At 41.8% G+C, this 24,158-nt stretch overlaps 1 protein-coding gene and 1 pseudogene across 11 annotated transcripts in view; one reads left to right on the top strand and one right to left on the bottom strand.

The window, feature by feature from the left end:
- The window catches only part of LOC140513786 (gamma-tubulin complex component 4-like), a 28,220-nt pseudogene extending 13,297 nt beyond the window's left edge, over nucleotides 1–14,923 (top strand).
- A 1,732-nt stretch (nucleotides 14,924–16,655) lies between these two features.
- LOC140513776 (TP53-binding protein 1-like) overlaps nucleotides 16,656–24,158 on the bottom strand; it is a 115,773-nt gene continuing 108,270 nt past the window's right edge. For 8 of the 11 annotated variants that reach the window (XR_011970348.1, XM_072623773.1, XM_072623772.1 and 5 more), the window contains 4 exons: nucleotides 23,487–23,581; nucleotides 22,885–23,084; nucleotides 17,469–17,614; nucleotides 16,656–17,013 (listed from right to left, as the gene is read on the bottom strand). Coding sequence is in view for 8 of the 11 variants with exons in the window: in XM_072623773.1 (XP_072479874.1) it covers nucleotides 16,826–17,013; nucleotides 17,469–17,614; nucleotides 22,885–23,084; nucleotides 23,487–23,581 (629 nt within the window). In the remaining 3 variants the exon portion in view is untranslated. Of the gene's footprint in view, nucleotides 17,014–17,293; nucleotides 17,615–22,884; nucleotides 23,085–23,486; nucleotides 24,004–24,158 lie in introns of those variants that run through there. The other 3 variants (XR_011970347.1, XR_011970349.1, XM_072623776.1) reach the window with 3 other exon arrangements.

The following is a 24,158-nucleotide window of genomic DNA, read 5'->3' on the forward strand; positions in this document are numbered from 1 at the left end:
TAATGGCAATGCTAGAACTAGAACGTTCATGTGTTGTGCCTCTCCTGCCTGCTAGCCACCAGGCTAGACTACCTCCTTGCAAGCACAGTACATGCCTGGCAGGTGGGAGTTGTACATCCCTGGGTTTAAAGTCCCTATTGCCCAATATATTAACTATGGAATATAAAGGATGGAGATAGATAGAGTTACTGCATACTTTCTTGTTTCCTTTGTCACTCTGTATCTCCTCACCCAGCGCCTGATTGAGGAAGAGAACATGCTGGCCCCATCCCTGAAGCAGTTTTCCCTTCGGGTGGAAATACTTCCTTCCTATATTCCAGTGAGAGTCGCTGAAAAAATCCTGTTTGTAGGAGAGTCTGTACAGATGTTTGAGAATCAGAATGTGAATCTGACCAGAAAAGGTAGGAAGTCCTGTCTTAACATCTCATCCCCAAGAGCTGGTCAAGAGCAGTTTTTATTGCCCATTGCCTCATAAGCCAAGGCAGTGGTCAGTGTAGTACATCATATTTTGAAATAAATCTTGTAAGAGGGCACCATGATGCTTCTTGTCAGAAATCTTCAAAGCAAGGGAAGTGGCACCCAGTGGTTAAGAGCAAAAATTATTGCCCTGTATTTACTAGACCCTGGTTAGTTAGATTGTCTATAGTAACAAATGAAAGAATCAGAGCGTTGTTGATAGCATAGCTCCGAGGGTCTCTCCTCCTACTGTCCATGATACACAGGATCTATTTTAAAGAATCAAGAAGACACCTTTGCTGCCGAGCTGCATCGCCTCAAGCAGCAGCCTCTTTTCAGCCTTGTGGATTTTGAGCTGGTGGTGGACCGGATACGCAGCACTGTTGCTGAGGTTTGCCTTTTAAGTGTCTGATCCAGCATATGTTTTCTGAGGGGGTGGATTGACCTGGAAAGATAGAGAGTGGAGCACAGCAGCTGCTTCTTCTAGCTGGCACTAGAGACCAGGGTGAAGAAATGATTCCTCAGGCCAGACGCTTTCTCCGTCTTTGGGTTTTAGGAATGCTGCCATAGTAAGTGTCCTTCCCTCTTACTGAGCTCAGTCTCTTATGGGACATGGAATGCCTTGCTAGCTGCCTGACGGTGACAGAGACACAATCCACTCAGCATCTTGCGTCACAACGTTTTCTTTAGTTGAAGGAATAGATGAGATCTTTGTTTCACTTTGTGTGTGTATTTCTGCTCCACGGGAGCTTGGGACCAGATTGGGTTTTCCACTAAAGAACAAAAGGACGAAGGGCTAAGCTCTCTTGCTGCTGCCGTCTGTACAGGGTCTAGTAGCAGGTTTTCAGAAGGGTTTTTTGTAGACAGTTTATTGTCATGATCATATGAGTAGTATTCTTTCCTGAGTCATTCAGTGGAATATAGAGCAGCTTTTTAAATAAAGAATCCTCCTTTGTAATGGTGTTCTCAAAATGGGATTTCACTGATGTTCTTGTTTCCTCAGCATCTATGGAAACTTATGGTGGAGGAGTCAGATTTATTAGGCCAACTAAAGGTAATAGTTTCATTTATTTTTCTTTATTGTTAAAATGTAACTAACAGGAAATGACCTTTGCCTTCCCTAACTCTATTGATTTGGGGAAAAAAACCTACCCCTGGATTCTTAGGATGACCTTGTATACTCTTCCCCAAAATGAGCAGCCCATTTCTGGGTGTCATCTGAAGGAATAATTCCTTCCAGGATTTGCTTCTGTAAATACAAGCATGATTGTAGAGATATACCATACTGTAGGACAAAGAGATAGACATAAGTTTTCTTGTAATTTTATCATTTGTGTTGCCACCAAGTAAAGATATCAAATATACTGTAATCTTCCTGGCTTAACAGCACCACTAAAATTTCTCTTCTTGATATGCCTGTTTAGAGGGGCAGAATCTCACATCCATCTGTTGGGGACAGGAAGGAAATGACACTGTGTTCATTGGTATGGGGAATTCCCAAGGAAAAACATTCTATCAGTGTATATCAGTACCTTCTCTGCAACTCCTTGTTTTAGAGAATTTATGTGGAGGTTGAGTGATTTGCCCAGGGTCATACAACCAAGATCTATCCCAAAAGGGACTTGGACCCAGGTCTTCTTGACTCTGAGGTTGGCTCTTTATCCACTGTACCACGCTGCCTCCAAATCCATGTGTTAGTTGGGTCCTAATTAAGGAGACAGCTCTGCACTGTTTCTAGTTTAAAAGCCTTTCTACAGTCTGGGAACCTACTTTGCCAGTGTTACTTCATACTATTCCCTTTCATGAGCTCTGTGTTCTGACCATTATGATAACTAACTGTTCCCAAATGCTTCGTCTCCAGCCTCTTTCTTCTCACATGAGCCATCCCCCCCCATGTCTGGAATGCATTCCTTTGTCATCTCTGCTTTGCAAAAGTCCTCGTCTTCTTCCTTCAAGGCTTAACTTGGGTTCCACTTCCTCAGGGAAGCCTTCGCTTATCTCCCCAGTTTTTAGTGCTTTCTGCTCTAATTTATCTTTAGTTTTACTTATTTAGGTAAATATTCCATCTCCCAAGTAGACTATAAGCCACTCAACAGTAGGGGTAATTTAATTTTCTTCTGTGTGTTCCTCTCTCCTTGGACAGTGCCTTATACATAATAGGAGCTTTGTGAATGCTTTAATTGGATTGAATTCAATTCCTTGGATAGCGAAGAATTCCTAAGACTTGTGTGATTGTTGACTTGTATACTGACATTCTTTTTCAAAGATCATTAAAGACTTTTACCTGCTGGGATGAGGAGAACTGTTCCAGGCCTTCATTGACACAGCCCAGCATATGTTAAAGACACCGCCCACTGCAGTAACTGAGCATGGTAAGTACTCAACAGAAGAGTGAATGACTAAGTTACTTTCCTTGAGAGAAGAGCCCAACTCTCAGCTTCTTCATTGAGGGCTTGAGGGGCAGCCTCCTTACCTTCTGTTGCTGCCTAGGGAAGCCATTTCAGTGGGCCTGGATAGCTTCCATCACACTGCAGTCATCTCCTGGGACAAGCAGCCACATAACGAATGATATCTGTATGAAATGGTGTGGTCTGGACCCCAAAGTCAAATAGTGTTTGTTCCTGACGGTCAGGCAGGGTTGGATGGGAGAACATTTCTTCCAGGCTTCATCATATAGCCAGGTGCTATTATTTGCTCCTTGTTCTTTCTCTCTGCCAGATGTTAATGTGGCCTTCCAGCAGTCTGCCCACAAGGTGCTGTTAGATGATGACAACCTCCTCCCTCTGCTTCACCTGACAATTGAGTACCATGGAAAGGAACATAAGGGTATTAATTCCCTTTCTCTCTCCTTCGCATATCATTGTTCCTCCCTTTTTTCCTGATGCTGCTTCCTTCTCTGAAGACGCTTATATGGTTTTCATCTTAGAGTTATCTACCTTTAGCACTCAGGGGGTCCTAAGAAATCTTCTAGTTCAGCCTCTTCATTTTAAAGATTAAGAAACAGGGATACAGGGTGGTTACACGACTTCCCGAGACTCATGAGTGGCACAGCCAGGATTGGAATCCAGACCACTTCATTAGCAGCCAAGGGTTTTTTCATTATGCCATGCGTCAGTTCTTGTCTTATTCCAGCTGCCTCTGTCTCTAAAGACAACAAAATAATCGCTAAGATCTACCAAAAAACCTGCCTACACATTGTTTCCTTGCCCTCTGCCCACTATGTTTTCCTCCTTGTGTCTTAGACATCCCCCTGGTTTTTTCTCTCATGTTATTCATGTGCATTCTTCTTTCAACAAAACAAGTTGTCTGTCTTAATTAGACTGAAGTTTCTTCATTTTCTTTTTCTTTTTTTTTTTTTTGCCTTAGATGTTACTCAAGCACGAGAAGCACCTTCTCGGGACACCTCTCCCCGAGAAGCCCCTGCGTCAGGCTGGGCAGCCCTAGGTCTTTCCTACAAAGTGCAGTGGCCTCTCCACATTCTCTTCACTCCTGCTGTCCTGGAGAAGTAGGTTTACAAGACCTCTGTGAGCTTTTTGCTAGCAAACACTAACTATGGCAGGGAAGATAGAGGCCCTCTGACCAGTTGTTAGTAATCTGCAGGCCCAGGAGATACAACTTCAAGAATCCATCCATCTCCACCCCAGTCTATTTAACCTGCAGATGCTGACCTAAAACTGTTTAGAGAACTTCTGGTAAAAGAGCCCTTGGGGAAGTAGTATGGTTTAGTAGAAATAGCATTCACCTTGGAATCACTAAACCTGAGTGTGAATCCTGGCTGTGCCATTGGCTACCTCTGTGTTGATGGGCAAGTCATGTAAAGCCCCCAGGCCTTAGTGTCCTCATCTGTTGAATGAGGGGGTTGGATTCAATAACCTCCAAACTCCTAGGTCTTCCTCATATGCCATGTTGCTTCTGTTTTTGAAATTAATTTGAGGTGGCAGTGATCGGCATAATAAGCTTGATGCTGGATGTGTCCTTGAGCCCTTTGAAGAAGGCAGGTTTCAACAGGGATTATTTTAGAATTGAAGGAAATTAGGTTTCTTATTTTTCTGTGTAAACTCATGCCAAGATGAGAGGTCACATAGTTCCAGTTCCCCTAGGAATCAACTCTTCTTCCAAGTGCTTGTCTTCAGTATGTGTCCTCTGACATTTCTCCCATGTCAGCAGCTGTCACAACCTAGGGAGGAATAAAAAGTTTAGAATCACAGACTCTAGAATTGGAAGGGACCATACAAGTTATGTAGTACAGCCTCACTCCCAGGGCAGGAGTTCTTTCTCTGAAAGAGTAATTCAACCACCATTTGGATATTTGTGGAGATAGGAAACTCATTCCTTTTCAAAGAACGTTGTATCACTCTCAGACAGCTAACCATTACATAACATTAAGAGTTCATCATGCACATGGCACAATCCTGAGCCCTAAGAGATTGTGGAAAAAACATGCCTGCCTTTGAGGGGTTTACATTCCCCAAAGGCTGGTCACCTGTTGTTTCTCATGACCTCTGTATAGTTCAGTGAACTTTGTAAGGCAGGTGTTGTTTGGCATGACTTGCAAAGTAAAGGTAGAAGGAGCAGAGGCTGTTTGGAATGCTGGGCCTCCCATGAGTGAAATGGAAAGTCCTGGGACAGAAACATGCATTGGGCTGAGCCTCAGGAGAAAGGAACAAGGACTTTGCCTCCAGTAGAGAGGGCCCTTCTCTGGCTAGCTTCAAATCCTTTCTTTTTGAAAATGGGAAAGAAAAAGGGAGGAAGAGGAGGAATCTGGGACTTGACTGAGGGGAAAGGGGAGGTAGCTGGGAATGGAAGAGTCTAGCTTCACGGTGGTTGTTTTGGACCCAGGTACAACGTTGTCTTCAAGTACTTGCTCAGCGTACGACGAGTGCAGGCAGAACTGCAGCACTGCTGGGCTCTCCAAATGCAGCGCAAGCATCTCAAGTCTAACCAGAGCGATGCCATTAAATGGCGCCTATGGAACCACATGGCCTTCTTGGTGGATAATCTTCAGTATTATCTCCAGGTCTGTGCTGAAAGTTGAATGGTACATGGGAGATGAAGAAAGGGCAGGAGAAAGGTCTTGCAGGGATGTTTTATTCTTGCCCTGGGGGAACGCTCATGAGAGAAAAAAATTGGCCGTGGTTTTTAGGATTGCTATGTGGAATGGTATTGATGAGGCATAAGAAGCCCCAGAAGCACTAGCAATCTCATATGAGCAGCACCACTAAGGCACTTATTAAGTTCTTGTGGATAGGATGACATTGGCATCACCCTAAAATCCTGCTCTGTTTTGTTGTGACAGGAAGCTGACCCTGAGATTTTTTGCAAGTTGTCAGTAAAGTGCAAGTCCTGACAGAACTTTCAGGTCAGGCCATATGACCAGCCTCACTAAGTTAGGAAAGGCTTCACATTAGATGGTTGATTGTCAGCTGATGAATTGGTTTGGTCACAGCAATTCACAAAGACTGTCTGCTAAAGTATAGAGTGGTGGCAATATAATTCACTGAAGGAAGCATCCTCGGGATGAAATCTCAGGTCTTTGGCATCACTGAAGTTTTGGCTTGATTGTTTTTGAAGTGTTCCATAAGTCTTTAAATTTTAATAAAATGTAACTGAGTCAGTCAGTATGAACATAAAACATCTGCTTTAATGACAGGAGGCTGGGTTGAACCAGGTTTTCAGCTTTCCCTGCCAATGTCATGCCACATAACAAGGGCTTTCTTGGTCAATTCAAGAGCACAGGGGAGTTTTCTGTGTTTTATTTTTCAGATGCCTCACTATCCTTTCTCTCCTAGAGTGATTGTGTCCCATAAAATACTTTAATTACTTCTAATTCTCCTTCAGGTAGATGTGCTGGAGTCTCAATTCTCCCAGCTCCTCCATCAGATTAACTCCACAAGGGATTTTGAGAGCATCCAGTTGGCTCATGACCACTTCCTGAGCAACTTGCTGGCTCAGTCATTCATCTTGCTGAAACCTGTAAGTGGGGCTCGTTTGGCTTTCTGAAGTTTTTATAGCACTAAATCTTCCCCTTCTTCAGATGCTGATTGAGTTGACAAGACAACAGGCTTCCATTAATCAGATCTTTATTCCCCATTTTTGTTGGTATTTCGCAATATTTATAAATAGGAGACAGCACAGATGATATGTATTCAGGTTTCTGAGATAGATAAGGAACAGAAGAATAGTCTAAGGCAAAGGAAACAGAAACTGCTTTACATTAGCGTGTATGTGTGGTAATGATGAAAAGTAAGAGTGAGTGAAATGCTTGTTCTGCTAAAGATGTCTGTGAACTATTAGGATGGGGGTGGGGAACCTCTGGCCTCCAGGCCACATGTGACCCTCTAGGTCCTCAAGTGTGGCCCTGACTGAGTCCAAGTTTTACAGAGCAAACCCTTTTATTAAGGGGATTTGTTCTGTGTGGTTTGGATTCACTCAAGGACCTAGAGGGCCATATGTGGTCTGGAGGCTGCAGGTTCCCCACCCCTGCATTAGGATCAGCTGCCTGCCTTGGATGGTTTGAGTTCAGTTCTACTTTGGAGAGGGGATGATGGAACTAGAACTTCATCAACAAGTAGTCCTTTAGCACCTGCTCCATTAAGGCTGTATATCAGACAGTCAGGATCCAAACCTCTCAAGGAGATTACAGTGTAATTGGGAAGACAGATTATGCATACAATTGTATTGTTACTATAGCACCAAATAAATGGCACAGCCAGTAAATGCTAGAGTGCTTGGTAAAAATTAGGGCAGTCAAGGTTTCATGGAAGAAGTGGGTCTTAAGTTAGGCCTTGAAGAAAGACTTAGAGAAATGGAAAAATAAAAAGAGGAAAAAAGAAGTGTATTTTGTACATGTCATACAGGGGATATATAGAATGAATAAAGACATTCATGGATTTTCTGTGGCATGTTCAGGAGATAATGACTAGAAATTGGGAATCCCAAAGGGTAAAGTAGTTTTGAGTAACTAAAGGTAATGTGTTGTTCAAACATACTGAATTTGAGGTACCATAGGACATTCCAATTGAAATGAATATATCCAGCAATCAGAGACATAAGCCTGGAGCCCAAGAAGAAAGGTTAGAATTGTAGGCGTGTTCTTGGGAATAGAAGACCCTGAATCCTCTAAGCTGTCATTCCCCATAACATGCCCATTTTCCTTCTTTTACTATTTTTTTTTTTTAATATAGGTGTTCCACTGCCTGAATGAAATCCTAGATCTCTGTCACAGTTTCTGCTCACTGGTCAGCCAGAATCTGGGCCCTCTAGATGAGCGTGGGGCTGCCCAGCTGAGTATTCTAGTGAAGGTAAGTCTGCCAGAATGGAGCTGGACAGGGACAGTCCTGACAGCTAGAGAGTAAGCTGCCATCCTCTTCTGTGGAATTTATTTAAATGAAATTTTGCTTTTTTTCAATTAACCTAAATCTACTTTCTCTCCGTCCCACCTTCACTCATCAATGAAAAAGAAAGTAAAACAAAACTCTTGTAATAAATATGTATAGTCAAACAAAACAAATTTCCTCATTGGATAAGTTTAAAAAAACATTAAAACAAAGAAAAGGAAACTATAAACTGATATGTCTAATGAAAACAATACAAAATGTTTCAATGAAATATTTACAGGTAGACTTCAGCAACATAGCACAGACATGTCAGTATGACCACGTTGGATTTATAGCAAGAAGGCATTGTTTGTTAGATATTAGTAAAACTATAAACCTAACTGACCATGTTAATCATAATGGCCAAAATCATGATTTTATGAGATGTAGAAAAGCGTTTGACAAGATACAACACCCATTCCTGTTTGAAAAAGACTAGGAACTAGCACAGGAATAAACGTATTTTCCTTAATTTGATAAGTAGTATTTATCTATAACCAAAGCCAGCATTATATGTAATGATAAACTTATAAGTCTTTGAATCAGATTAAGGGTAAAGTAAGGATGTCCATTATCACGACCACAATTTGATAGAATGTTAGAAATGCTAGCTAGAGCAGTAAGACATGAAAGAGAAACTGAGGCAATAGGCATGGACAGAAGAAACACAGTTACACTTTTTGCATATGATGTAACGGTTTACATAGAAAGCTCGAGAGAGTTAACTGAAGAATTAATTCAAACAACTTCAGCAAATTTACAAGATATAAAATAAACCCACAGAAATCATTAGCATTTCTGCATATTACCAACATAACTCAGGAGGAAGAGGTAAAAAGAGAAATTCTTTTTAAATAACTACAGAATGTGTAAAATACTTGAGAATCTACCTGCTAAGGTCATCACAAGAACTGTATGAATACAACTACAGAACACTCGTAACATTAAGACAAATCTGAATAATTGGAGAATATTCATTGCTCATGAGTAGGCTGAGCCAACATAATAAAAATGACTGCTGCCTAAATTAATTTACTTCTTTGGTGCCATTCAAATCAAACTATCCAAGGATTACTTTATAGAGCTAAGAAAAATAATAAAATTTATCTGAAAGAATAAAAGACTAAAAACCTCAAGGGAAATAGTGATAAAAAGAGGGAAGGAAGCAGGCCTGCAGTACCAGATGTTAAACTATACTACAAAACAGTCATCAAAATTATTTGGTACTTGTTATGAAATAGGCTGATCAGGAAAACATATTAGGTATATAATATATAGAAGCAAATGAGCCCAGTAGCTTAGTATTTGATAAACCCAAAGATCCCAGGTGTTAGGGTAAGAACTTGCTATTTGACAAAAACTTGGGAAAACTGGAAAGCAGTCTAGCAGAAACTAGTAAATAGTTTAAACATCTCATACCGTATACCAAGGTACTAGCCAAATGGGTATGTGTCTTAGACATAAGGGGTAACATCATAAATAGATTTTAAAAGCAAGGAAGAAATGACCTGTAAGATATTTGGAGAGGGGAAGAATTCATGCCCAAACAAAGAACAGAGAGGATCATAGGACAGTTTTGATTGTGCACAAAACCAGTGCAGCTAAAGTTGAAAGAGAAGCAAAAATGGAAAAATATTTACAGCAATTTTCTCTGATAATGGACATAGTTCTCAAAATTAAAGGGAAATATTTCAGATTCACAAGAATAAGTCTCCCAGTTGTCAAGTGGTCAAAGGCTATAAACAGGCAGTTTTCAGAGGAAGAAATCCAAGCTCTCAGAAGTCAAATGAAAAAAATGCCTATATCACTAATAATTAGAGAAATACAGATTAAAACAGCTCTGAGGTTCCACTTCATGTTCCTCAGTTTGGCAAAAGTGACAAAAAAGGAATATGGCAAATGCTGGAAAATATATAGGAAAATAGGCACATTAATGCATCATGTCAGTAGAGCTGTACTTGGTCTAGCCATTCTGGAAAGCAATTGGGAGCTGTGCCCCAAAAGTTAGTAGTTTTCCCTAACCTTTCCCTTCCCTCCCTCCTGAATATATCATACTTCCCCCCTCTTTCCATTCTTTTAAGATCACCAAGACATCAGCAAAACCACTCCCAGGCTTTGCCTAATTAGATTTCATATGACTCCTGGTGATGATAGGATTCAGGTGACATATCATCTCCCCATGTTTGCATGTAAGCAATTACACTTGTCTAGGCCTTTTTCATTGTTCATTTTTGTTTACCTTTTTATTTTTCTCTTAACTCCTGTGTTTGAACTTCAGAGTTTCTACCAAGCATTCATTAGGAATGCTTGAAAGTCCTCTGTTTCATTAAAAGTCAATTTTTAGTCCTGAGTATGATACTCAGTTTTACTGATGTTATTTTTGGCTCTAACCTTAAGTCTTTGGCTTTCTGAAATACTGTATTCCAAGTTCTCCATTCCTTATACTGATGGCTGCTAAATCACGTATGCTTCCAACTGTGGCTCTTTGATATTTAGATTCTTTCTTTTTGGCAACTTGGAGCATTTTTTCTTTGACCCAGAAGCTCTGGATTTTGGCTATGATGTTCCTGGGAATTTTAGTTTGGGAGTTTCTTTCTGGACGTGATTGGTCGATTCTTTCTGTTTCTGCTTTGCTCTCTAAGTTCCAAGAGATATAAGCAGTTTTCTTTTACGAGTTCTTGAAGTAAGATGTCTAGGCTCTTATTTTTGTCCATGGGCTTCAGATAGTTCAATGATTCTTAAATTTTTTTTCTCCTGATGAGGTTCCCAGTTCGGTTGTTTCTGCTGTGAGATTCCTTGCATTTTCTTCTATTTTTTCCAGCCTTTTTGACTTTTAATATTTTTTGATGCCTCATAGAATCATTGGCTTCTTTTTGGTCCATTCTAATTTCAGGAAGTTTGTTGCTTGAGCAAGGATCTGCACCTTTTGTGCCAAGCTGTTCATTCCTTTTTCAGTTTGTTCATCCATAGTTCTTGTTTCCTTTCCATTTTTTTCCTCACATGCTCTCACTTAATTTACAAAAATGCTTTTCATCTCTTTTTTTAAAAACTCTTGCTTTGTCTCTTCCAACAATTACAAGAGAGTTTGTGCCCAAGGTGTATTTTTCTTCTAGGCTTTGCTTTTAGATATTTTGGAGTAATCTTTTCATGGAGGCTTGTCTGGAGCTTCCCTGCCACCATAATAGTTACTTCCTAACTTCAAACTTGATGTTAGGCATGGGCCCTCCACACTTCTGGAGGGAAGGTCTAGGCAGATCCTGTGGCTGCTTTCTTGGAGTATTGAACATTGTAATTTGGGGTGTCCCCAAAGTGGTCTGATCCTGAGCAAAGTCTGATCACTGCCTCTTGATCTGAGCTCTACAAGATCCTGCCCTGGGTTTGGATCTGAGCAGCAGTAGGCTGCTGGACTTTACCCTACCAGCTACCTGGAAAGCTGCCAGTTCAGAGTGATGGAGTTGTCAGCTCCCCTTTGGTCTAGAATTCCCACGAGGGTTATTCTTCTACAGGTGATCACACTGGGCTAGAAGCTGGCACCCCATTCTGGGACCCACATCATTACTACTTCTGTACTCTCTGGTTTAGGATTACCACCCCCTGGGACAGGTTTCCTTCTCAGTCTGCCAAGAATCTGTGACCCAGAATTGGGTAGTGGCTACCAAAAGTGCCAGTTAACACCTGTTCCTGCTTTCTGTATGCAGTGCCCTAATATGGGTCTGGGGTTTCCTCTTGCCTTAGTACACAGTGTCTCCCTAAGAGCTGCAGTATTTCATGCCTGGGGTGCTCTGTACCAGACTTCATCCCCAGTATTCGCAGACCTCTCCATCTTTCTCCCTAGAATGACTTGGAGTGGACAAATGACTCAGTGTTACTTTTCCTAGATTTACCCATCAAGATTCAGTCTGGTGAGTTTTCTAAATTTGTTTGGAGTAATTTGGTTTTTTAGGGGATGGAGCTTGTTATACTGCTTCATGCTACTCTGCCCTCTTGGCTTCCTCCCAGAAACATCTTAAAATTCTACATGTCTAAAACTGAATTCATTAACTTTCCCCAAAAAAGCTATCCTCTTCTGAACTTTCCTGTTACTGCTGAGGATAACACCAGACCTAGATCTCATCCTCAAGTCCTCACTCTCTTTTACTCCCCATATCCAATCTGTTCCTATGTCCTGTTGATTTTACATCAAAACATGTCCTATATCCCTCTCTTCTGACACTGCACCTAATGCTCTAGTACCTGCCCTTATTACCTCATTCCTTTTCTATTGAAATAGCCTACTGGTTGATCTCCCTGCCTCTAGGCTCTCCCCACTCCAGTCCACCTTCCTTCCATTCGTCTCCCAAATTAATCTTCTTAAAAGTGCAGATTTCTCCATGTCAACTTCCTACTCAGTAAATGTCAATGGCTCCCTATAACCCCCGGGATCCAGTATAAAACCCTGTTTGGCATTCAAAGCCCTCCATACCCAGCCCTCTGCTGCCTTTCTACCACGTACTCTGTGATCCAGTGTCACTGGCCTCCTTACTCCTCCTCCCACATGATTTTCTGTCTCCAAACTGCAGGCCTTGTCATTGCCCCCTATGCTTGGAATTCTCTTTCTGGTCATTTCCATTTCCTGGCTTCAAGATCCAGCTGAAACATTGCCTTCTCCAGGAAGTCTTTCTTGATCCCCTTCACTGGGAGGCGTTCCTTCTCTGGAGAATTTCAGATCTACCACGTGTCCAGCTCGTTTGTACAGAGTTGTTTCCTCCTTGAGAACAGAAACTACCTTGTGCCTCTATCCGTATCTGAAGTGCTCAGCACACTCCAGGCACAATAGACGGTTAACAAATCCCTACCGGATAACTGACACTGCCTTCTGGTTCCCAGAGATGGAGGCAGTTTCCTTGACATTGTTTTAATATTTCTTGTCTCATGAAATCGTTCTCTTTTCTTTAGCCCATTCTGATTTTCATGGAGTCTTTTGCATGGGTACGGTTGTTCTTCTTGTTCAAACTATTCGTTCTCTAATTCTGTGTTCCATCCAGTTCTTTTCCTCTACTGCTTTTATGTATAAAGAAAATTGTTTAAGCTTTCAACTTGGCTAACGTGCAACTTTGTTTTGCATTACTAGACATACTTGTAATAGGTTTTGGAGTTTTTTGCTTTCTTACTGGGTTTCGTAAGGAGTGAAGGGAATGTGTGAATTTGGAACCCCCGCAAAAAACAAGAAAAAGTCTTTGTGCATTGAAAAAGTAAGCTCTTGCATCTTCCTTTCTAGGAACTTGTACTCAAGCTGTATTTTTCTTCAAGACTTTGCTTATAGATGTTTTGGAGTCATTTTTTTCTTCTGCGTCTGCTTGACTCACCAATAATTTGTTATGGTGGGATTCTTCTTTCTGTTTGCTCATTTTTCCAGCTTACTTCTCGATTTCAGTCTTTATGTGAAGTCCAGACTGGGCTATATTTGCGTCCTCTTGGGTCTTGATGCTGCGTTTTGGGGGGTATTATTGTTATTCCAAGGTCTCAGGGGAAGTTCAGGCTGGACCTGCAAGCTTCCAGTGCTCCCAGAGAGGTTTGATCCAAGGTGAAATGAGTGCCTTCCTCACGATCACAGCTCTGCAGGTTCCTGGCCTGGTTTGGGGTCTGAGCAACACAATTGGAGGCTTGCTGCTTACTGGAGTTCCAGTGGACTGCTGCTGGAATCAGCCACTATCACAGGAAAGCTCTGCAATTTAGGATGACAGAACAAAGGGTGCCCTTTGGTCTAGAATTCTTGCCTTGGTTATTATCCTACCAGCTTCAGACTAGGCTTGATGCTGAAACTGAGACCCCTTCCCACCCTCAGCTGCCAGCCCCACTCCCCAGATCAGGGCCACATAGCTTGTTTCTCAAGTTGTTGCTTGCTCAGTGCATAGCCTGGAGCCTGTGACTGCTCCTTGGCCTGTAACACCATCCCTACTAGGTACAAGACCCTTCCTCGCCCACCCTGTATCTGTGACCCAGCACTGGGTAGAGCAGTCAGTTGGCATTTGTTACTGTTCCCTGCACTTGCCCTGGTGTACAGCCACAATCAGTCCCCTGGACTTCAAGGCACTTCCTATGAAACTCTTCATCTTCTCCAGCTATAGGTAAAAGAAGAATGAGGTTTTGGGGTGAATTCGCTTGAATCCCTGTTATTCCTTCCTGCAGGGTTTTAGCCGTCAGTCTTCACTCCTCTTTAAGATCCTTTCCAGCGTCCGGAATCATCAAATAAACTCAGATTTGGCTCAACTACTGCTACGACTGGATTACAACAAGTATTACACCCAGGCTGGTGGGACTCTGGGCAGGTAAGCACAGGTTAGGTATTCAGCTGACTAGGTTCCTGGAATCATACACTGCACCGGAGGGATCTTCTACTCCAACCCCCTTATTTTACAACGAGGAAATTGACACCTAATGTCTCAGACTGCCCAAAGTCACATAAATAGCAGTACCAGGTACTGAATTCAGCTTCTCTGACTTTATATCCAGTGGGCTGCCCTCTGCCTGTGTCATGCTGCCTCATGTAAAAAGATCAAGCTTTTTTATACTGAACAGTCTCTTCAGTACGATTTTTTCTCCCTTCTTATAGTGTGGGTTTGTGAGCAAGAGGGCATAGTAGGAATCATTTGCTCAGTTTTACCATTTATCTTTCTTCAAACTTTTTCCTAAAGAGAAAAAAAAAGACTTCTTTGGTCTTAGTAATTTTTTCTAAGCCTCCTCCCAGCTGATCTTTTGATGGTAACAGAAGACAGGCTAGGAGCTATCTACGATTCCTTGATTTTGAATGTGAAACTGTCTCACATCTATAGTTTTTTTGCAGGAAAAGTATGTGATGGTGTCTTTTTCTTTTGCAGTTTTGGGGTATGAACCCTGTGGTTGAGATTCAGGAGCTAAGTTGGCAAGATTGCAGTTTCCATCCGTCCAGAGGTGATTCCGTCTGTTGCTGAAGGTTCATGGAAACATTCTCTTCTACTTTTATAACTGAGAAATGCAGTTTAATCTGCTCTCTTGTCATGAAGCCATTAACTTGTACTAAGGATATCATTTGTCACCATTAAAAAAAAAGTTAGCTTCATTATACATCAAAACAGAAGCGAATTTTTTTCTGGCCTTGTAGAAGAGTTTATTAATCCTCCTTCTATGAGTTTGGTGGTAAAGCATGACTTAGTTAATAGTCAAGTGACCGTGACTGAACGTGTACTTCTATTAGAAATACATTCTGAACAATCATTATAATATGACCGGAAAGTCAGATCTGCTTATGGCACACATTTGGAAAGAGGATCGTTTTTGCACATTAGATTTCTAGATGTCATTAGCAAGAAGGGCAACAGGTAAACTTTCTATTGACTTGATAGCTGTTCTTCCTTATTCACAGTTTTTCCACTGTCTTTGAAGAAGCTAAAAGATCTTAATCCATGAATCAAAAAATCAAACAACTTCCAACTATCTCAGCTTCAACTTAATGATTAAGTGGCTGTGTCTGTCAGAGAATTAAGATGTACAGAAGCTGGGGGCGGGGGGGAGGGAAATAGAATAAAGACCCCATGTGAAATTTCAGCTATAAAAGGGCATTAGTAGTTTAAGTCACAAATTCCACACCCAACTATATTAGTGCTACGAAAGCAGAAGCAATTAGCAGTTGTTTTTTTGTTTTTTTCTGGGGGGTGATGGGTGGTATTTCAGAGGTATGGGAGACTCCCCTCCCTCCATCAATGCAGCTCTGCAGCCAGTCTGCAACTCAGGCCTTAGAGGTACCCAGAGCGCCAAGGAGTTAAGTGGAAATAGTCTGTGTGGCAGAGACAGGGCTTGAACCTAGGTCATCAGGAGTGTCGTAACACCATCAAAATAAGTATTTATTAAACCCTCACCACGGTACTGGCTTCTCTGTGTAGCAGATTAAAACTAGTCTAATATCCCCTCACTCTTCAAGGCAATCAGTCACTGAGCAGGGATTTTCCCATTGATGTCTCTTAGAAAGCAGGAGGAAAGGGGAGATATTCAGGTATCTCCTAAAAAAGATGGATGGAGGTGGTCTCTCCTTCTACCACAGACCTCAAAGGGACTACCTTAACTGGTTTTGGTAGTAAGGGCCATGGTTACAGTAATTAAATGTATGCCTTTTTGGAGTTTTGAAAATTTCTAAGTGTTCAGGCAGCTACTTCATTTTATAGGACTTCAGAGCTTTTGACCCGGTCCCAGCCCAATCCTAGACTCTCCGCTAGCTAGCTCCACAGGACAGCTTACCATACTTCAAAGGAAAGCCCTTCAAAGTTCAGTGGGATCTTAGCATCCCTAAGTTTAGTAATTTCATATTTGAGAAAGTATATGTAACTTACCAGTCATATACTCACTGGAAAGAAATATTTTAAGGCAAAGAATATTCTCCACTTTTCTTTGGAATGTCTTGGTACAAAATTAACTAGAAAAAACAAAAATGGTCACCACTAAGCCTACTAAATACCAAATAGCAAATCTGAAAGCCCCTCATCCCCCTTATCTGCAAGGCCAGATGCTCCTCTTCCAAAAGGTGATGAGGACTCTCTTCTGCTTAAAAGTCGTACAGTTGGGAGTTCTTGATCATTTTCCTGACATGGACCCCCTCTGGCAGTCTGGTGAAATCTGTAGATCCACTCCTAAGAACTGTTTTCACATTCATGAAATACATAGGATTACAAAGGAAACCAATTATATTGAAATACATTTCTCAAAATACTAAAAACAAGTGGTTCAAGCACCTCTGCCATACAGGTAATGTTCTTTTCTCCTATTCCTTCCTTCCAAAAGAAACTCAGAAAAAAACAAAGGATAAAGAATCAGTTACTACAACCAAAGAGATTCAACATTTATTTTATCATAAAAGTTCAGCAAAGAAAACTATATACAATGATCCATGCATGAAGTCCGGTTACACACAAGACACATTTAAAACCTGGTTAAAACACAGTCTTCACAATAGCAGGGAATGAAATTGATGGGGCCGAGCATCTTCAGTCAGCGACATAATCATGTTTATATTTCGGATGCTGCTTGAATCCAACTCTCTCCCCAGCAATGAGGCACTGGATCACCCACTCTTGTGACACCACGGGCAGCTGTAACGCTTCTGCACACTTCAGCACTGAGGAAGGGCACGAGGGGTCTGTCACCACAACGTCAAATACCCCCAAAGCAACATCTGAAAGAACGAGCAGAAAACAAATGGAAAGAAATACATCACAGCCCTCTGTTATGAGGAAGGACGTGCCCTCTAGCCAGCCCATTCCACTTTGCCCAAACTAGAGACCTGTTCCGTCCATCAAATATCTATTTGAATTAGGACGTTTCAGTAGAAGGATACCATAGTGAGCGTCCCTGAACCCAGAGAATGGTTGTGTCTGGGAAAAGGTTTGGCAAATACATCACTGGAACCAAGCGGAAACTAAGAACAGCCCTGTGCTGGTGTCATGGTGGCTCACCTCACCTCTTCAAGTTGCTTGTCTTCTCTCAGTAGAACACGAGCAAGATCTACCTGTCAGGACAGGAACTTTGACCACAAGGCCCAGTCATTATAAAAGCTAGCCTGCCGTTGGCAAGAGGAACAATGCACTTCTTGGGGAAGCAGGGGCTTCCTAACATCCTTTCAATAGATACCTTTGTTCTGGGCAACTGAGTGGTGCTGCTTCACTGAGGCTGCTCCCCCAGTCATGAGGATCTCAGACCAGAGTTCCAGGAAATTTTGCTGCTGGTCGGATACTAAAAGGACCTTCAGATTATGGAAAGGATTCTCACGGGGGTGCCTACAAAAAAGGGAACAGAATCAAAGATGGAAAAGAGCAAACGCAGGTCTTAATCTTCTTTGGGGGAAAACAAGAGAATCAATAACCCTACATAGAGAGTTCTCGTATATTTGGATGTTTTGAAAAGCAGGCTTCCTGAAGGAGCACGCTCTTGCACATTCACAATTTCTGCAAATAAACCCTTCAAAACTCTTCTTTTTAGGCCTTAGTGTGGAGATCCTGGTAGGCTTACCCCCTCCACTGCTCTGATTATCTCAAGTCTAACTGGTCCTCTGGTTCAGGGTCACTCCCGAACCTATCCTCCCAGAGGTCAGAAACATTTTTAAATGCTCTAAATTATGCAAATCCTTGTACACATTTCAAAAACCTTTAACTTCAGGACTAATTCTCTTGGATCCCATGGGTGAACCAGTTTAGCTCTACACAATCCTTTCTTGAGTCCCTAGGCCCCTTATCCTATCACTGATTGTAAGCTGCCAAGCCTCAGCCTTGGATCGTTCCTGGCACAAGTGCTGCTGAACAAAGGCAGATGAGAACCTTGCCTCCTTGTATTTTATGGGAAAAAACTGAGGTCATTCACCGTAAGGTACGTCTTCTCCTTCCTCACACTCAGATACCTTCTGTTACTGTATGTCCTTCACTCCTATCCCACACGAAGAAGTGGGGCTTAACAAGGCTGATCTCTACACTTGTTCAAGAGATCCCATTCCATCCCATTCCCTCCAAAAGACTGCCCCATTTGTCATTCCTATTTTGTAACATTTCTTTTTGCGAATTTTTTATTTTAAATTTAAATACAAAGTGAGAAAAGAAAAGAAAACCTGCCCTGTATACAGTAGACCGTAAAAGGATTCAATATAAAAATACATTTCCATTTCAAGAAAACCTATAAGATAAACACTACACGTTGTTTTCAAAGTTGCCCAGCTTTGCTTCTTTGTTGGTTTTGTCCTTTTTACTTTATTTTGCCCCTCCCTTTCCTCCCACCCTAGAGGAGGCTACAATGAAGTATGGATCTGGGGACATATACATAGATATCTACAAATATATCCATATACACTTAAGCAAAAATATCTAAGACATACTATGCTTACTTCCTCCCATCATCTGTTCTCTGAAGGTAGATAGCATCTTCCTTCATAGATGAAAGTCTCCATGTTTTTCTACAACAACCAGCTCATCATTTCCTACACCACGGAAAAATTCCAACCCAATCACATCCTATTTGAGAGACTGTCTAGGAAACTATTTTCCCACTTTTCTGCATTCCTTCTATTCTTCACTGCATATGTTTTATCTGTGTAAGAAAGTTTTCATTAAAAATAATTGAAATTATCCTTGTTTACAACAATGCTCTCACATTATAATACAGTCTAAGTCTTGATGCTGCTGAATCTTCCTTGACATATTTTTTCCTGGTTTCTTTGAAGTTTCTGACCTTTTGTTCTTAGAAATGACCTTTGTTGTTGTTTCTAACTCAGTAAAATAATTTTTTAGTAATTTAATTGGGAAGACGCTGAATAGATTAGTTAGGTAAAACTGTCATTTAAAAATTTATATTGGCTTTGCCTACCCATGATCAATAAATAAACATTACTTCAATTATTTAGATCTGAGTCAAGTGTTTCAGGGTCATGTTCATACACTTCCTGTGTCTGTTCTGGCAGGAATGTGTCCAGGTGTTTTAAATGGTCCAAGACAATGTTGAATAACATCATCGACACAGTGTCGCTTTTCTATCTTTTACTTTTGATTAAACCTATTTAACTTTAAGCTGTGTCTTCGATCATGATTACCATCCTTGCTCTTTTTTACATACGAACGTCTACCCCTGTCCTTTATTTTATCTTTGTGTTCATCTCTCATTTTTGTTTCCTGAAAGCAACAAACTCTTTAATTAAAATTTTTAATCTGCTATCCGTTTCCATTCTGTGGGTAAATTTGCCCCATTCACAGTCTAAGCTACAATGATCTGTTGTGCATTTTCCTCCCTATTCTCACCCTATTTATTCTATCCCCCCACCAGTCCTCCGCTTTACTTCTCCCTGCTACCTTGCCCTCTTATTCCTTAACCTACCCACCCCTCTGAAGTCCTTCCTTTATCCTCTCCCCTTATCCTCTCCCCTCCTGAATTTAGAAGACTTTTATACATACCTACCTACATGTGTTTCCCTCTCTAATCCACTTCTGAGGAGAGTAAGGTTGCAGCACGCCTCCCCACTAGCTTCTTCTGTACAAGTTTTTCCTTTCATGCCCCATCTGTATTAGATAACCGAGCCCTCGTTTGCTTGGATGTTATGTATTATATTTCCCCTTTTCAGTTCCTTTTTTGTCCATTTTCTTCCCCATGCAGGACTGTACTTCACTTTGTTGGATAAATTACCCTTGCTTATTACCCCAGCTCTTTCCCGCTACAGGACACAGCAGCTGTCTGATCTTGCGTCATCCTTATTGTAGGTCCACGATATCTGGGTTGTTTTTTTCTTGTTGCTTCCACGATTTCCTCCTTAACCTGGGAGCTCCGAAGCTTGGCCATGATGCTCCTCTAAGTTTACGTCCTGAGCTCTCTTTCAGGGGATGATCAGTGCAATTCTTCTATTTCAACTTTACCTTCTTGTTCTAGAACTTCAGGACAATTTTTCCTTGATAATTTCTTAGAGTATTGTATAAAGATTCCTTTCTTCAGTGTAGTTTTCAGGGTCTGACTATTCTTATATTTCTCTCCTTGATCTGTTCTCCAGATCAGTTGTTTTTCTGATGAGATATTTCACTTTCTCTTCTATTTTTTCATTCTTTTGATCTTGTCTGATGATTTCGTGGTGTTCTAGAACATCATTAGCTTCCCCTTGCCCAATTCTAATTTTCAAGGAATTATTTTCTTCCTTAAGTTTTTGATTCTCCACTTCCAGTTGGTTGGTTTTCTTTTCCTAATTTTCTTGATTTTTTTTTTCTTTTTTCTAATTTTTCCTTGATCTCTCTTGATTTTTAAAGTCCTTTTTAAGTTCTTCCAAGAACTCTTTTTGGGGCCATTTGACGTTTCTCATGAAAATAGGAGTGGCTTTTTTAGCTCCATTATCTTCTTCTCAATAGTAACCCAGATCTTCTCTATCCCCATTGTAATCATCTGTGGTTGGGTTCTTTCTCCTTTCTTTACTTATTTCATTCATTTATTGATTGTTTTATTTTATTGTTAGCAGCTGTCAGTGCAATCACGTTCTAGTCCCAAGGTACAGGGAATGCTGCCCCAAGCCTCGGATCTTTCCTACTGTTACATGGGACCCACCCTAGAGCTCTTCTCTCCACTCCTAAGCCACACATGATTTTGCTCCCTCTGGTTCCTCGGGTGGCTGCAAACTACAGCTGTCATTTCTGCCCTGGAACTGAAGCCAGGTATTCTGCTGTCCTGCAAGTGCCCACAGCCAACAGGGTCCCTGCCCCTTGCTACTGCAGTCACTAGGTGTGTGCTAGCTCCTCCTCCCTGCAGCCAGTCTGGGACACATCTGGTCAGCACAGCTGTGCTTGGTGTCCCTTGGCAGTGGAAAGTCCTTCAATCTTCTATTCAGCTTTCAGACACCCCCACCTCCCACCTCATCTCCCCAACACTGTTCTGGAGATGAAAGTTTCTGAAGCTGGGGCTGCCTATCAACCTAGCTGCCCCAGGGCTTGTTTGTTCACTCTGTGGGATTGGCTTGGAGGTGTCTGCACTTCATTCAGATAGAAACTCAGGCCCCTGGAGTTTGGGTCTTTCCTGGAATCTTCTCAAACTGTGTTAGGCAACAACTGCTTTACCCCTTTATTTCTGCTGCTCTTAAGCAAGGTCTTTCTTTTGTGGAGAAAATGTGGAGAGCTGAAAGTTTTCTAACCTACATGACTATCTTCCCAGAATCCTCTCTTTATAACTTATTTTTCATATTTCATTGCCTCCTCGTTTCCTTTCTACTGCCTAGAGAAACATAGACAACGTATCTCCTCCATCCTGAAAAAAACAGCACTTGATCCTTCCATCCCTTAAATCATCCTGTATCTCTTCTGCCCTGTAAGACTAAACCTGAAAAAAGCCATCTGTAACAAGCGCCTTTCTCTCCTCTCACTCTCTTCTTAACGCCTTGCAACCTGGCTTCCAGCTTCATCAATCTACTGAAATTGCTCTCTCCAAAGTCACCAACGATCTCTTAATTGCCAAAACCAACGGGCTTTCTCAGTCCTCATTCCCTTCGACCAAACCAGAGCCTTTGATACTTTCTTCTCTCCAGGTCTTTTAGACGTTACTGTCTCCTGGTTCTCCTACTTATTAGACAGCTCGGTTTCAGTGTTCATGCCCTCTAATTACAGGTGTCACACAGGGTTGTGTCCTGAGCCCTGTTCCTTTCTCCCTCTATCCTACTTCACTTGGTAATCTCATAGTTCCCATGAATTTAATTCTCTTCTCTGTGTTGATTTTCAAATTTACCTGTCCCAACTTCTCCTGATGTTCAATCTCTCATTTCCAACTTCTTTTCAGACATCTCAAACTAAACACATCTAAAAATCACTCATCTCTCCCCCTAAACATTCTCCCCCACCCCATTTCCCTATTTCTGTCAAATGTAACACCATCCTCTTAGTCCCTCGGGCTCATAATGTAGGAGTTGTTCTGGACTCTTTACTATCTCTCATTCCCATATCCAATCTGTGGCCAAGGCCTGTTGATTTTACCTTTGCAACATCTCTCAAATATGTCCCCTTCTCTCCTCAGACAGGCCACACCCTGGTACAGGCCCACCTGCTTCCGATCTCTTCCTGCTCCTGTCCACCCTCCAGCCACCAAAATCATTTTCTTGAAGTGCAGGTCTGACCATGTCAGCCCTCCACTACTCAATACACTCCAATGGCTCCCTATTGCCTCCAGGATCAAATATAAAATATAAATATAAAATTCTGCTTGTTTTTAAAATCTCATTTTCTACAGAAAGACTTTCCCAACCCCTCTTAATTCTAGTGCCTTCCTTCTTTTAATTATTTCCTGTTTATTCTATATTCAACTTACTTGTACATAACTATCTGCATCTCTCCCATTAGACTGTAAGGTCCTAGAGGGCTGGGATTGTCTTTTTTATCCCTAGTACTTAGCACAACACCCCGCACATAATATGCACTTAATAAATGCTTACTGGGTGAGAAGCCTTTCTCACCCAAAGCTTATCACTGCACACAGTACTGCCCTGCCCAGGTTCTCACTTGCACATTTGCTACAATGCTACTGAATTCAAAATGGACTTCAGAATCCTTACCATTCCAGGATCCTCTGTTCCTGAAGACTGTACCCAGCTGGCAGCAAGTAATTTCGATAGTTCTGGAGCTGGTTGGCATGGCAGCTGTCGTGGACCCAGACATGAGACACACAAGGGATCCCACTGGCAAGGCACAAGAAGTACTTGCGGGTCCGACAGTGCTGATCCGCAATCAGAAGACACTGATAGGCCACATTACACTGAGAAGGAAGAAATTCAGCAGATACACTCAGTGATTTTGTTCTAAGATGATCCCTGAAAGGTATTCCCAACAAATTGAGAGGGGAACTGAGACGAAGCCCTCCAGACAGTACCATGTGCCTTAGCCCGTCCAGGTGCCAAAAAAGCTTCTTATTTCCCTTTAATGCAACTCACCAAACCTCCAGAATGCCCTAATGCCCCTGCAGAAATTCGCAAATAATGCCAGTCTACAGGCCAAAAATCAGAAATGTGAAGTGCAAATTTCTTTCCAATTCCAATCCCCATCTTTTCTGTTCCTAGCAACAGTATTCTCCCCATGCTAAGCCTCAACTTCATGCCCTACTTACCCCAGCATCTGATGTACAGCAACTTCATGTAGCTACAAAAGAGGAAATGCTCACCTGGGCTTCATTGAAGTCTTCAAGAATGTAGCCAGCTCCTGCTCGAAGCTGGGACTCTGTATACTGCTTGTTGTAAGGGGGAGCTTCCAAAAATTCTACATCAAGTGAGAAGAACCAGTAAAATCCAGTTATTGCCAGAAACTTCTCATTTGTGATCTCCTATTTTATACTTGGCTTCCTACTACCCATTCTCCCACTCCCCAGCTGTCTCCAAAGCCAGTTCAAGGGTCTCCCCATGGATCAAAAGAGTTCTTGAAAGGTGGAAAAGGCTGCCAGAAGAAAGGGTGGTGGGACAGTTGAGGAATGGAGATAGGACAATAAAGGTGGAAAGAATATCGAGAATCTTCCCAGTCAGGACTGCATCTAGACCATGGCTGCTTACAGGGATTGAAATCCCCCAACTTCCCAGGATAGTCTGTTCCAATGTTTAATAACCCTTACCATCAAGAAGTTCTTCCTTATGTCTAACCTAAATCTCTCCTGCTGCAAACTAGCCCATTTCCTCTAGTTCTGTCCTCTGTGGAGATGAAGAACAACTGATGAGTACTCTCTTTACATAGACCTTCACACATCCCCCTCATTCACACTTTCCCCCCACCCACACTAACACTTAATGTGCCCAAAATGTTGGAGGCAGAGGCCGGGCAGGGGGAGGAGCACAGGAGTGCTGGA

This window comes from Notamacropus eugenii, chromosome 7 (assembly GCF_028372415.1).
Source record: "Notamacropus eugenii isolate mMacEug1 chromosome 7, mMacEug1.pri_v2, whole genome shotgun sequence".
In the NCBI taxonomy this organism is placed as follows: domain Eukaryota; kingdom Metazoa; phylum Chordata; class Mammalia; order Diprotodontia; family Macropodidae; genus Notamacropus; species Notamacropus eugenii.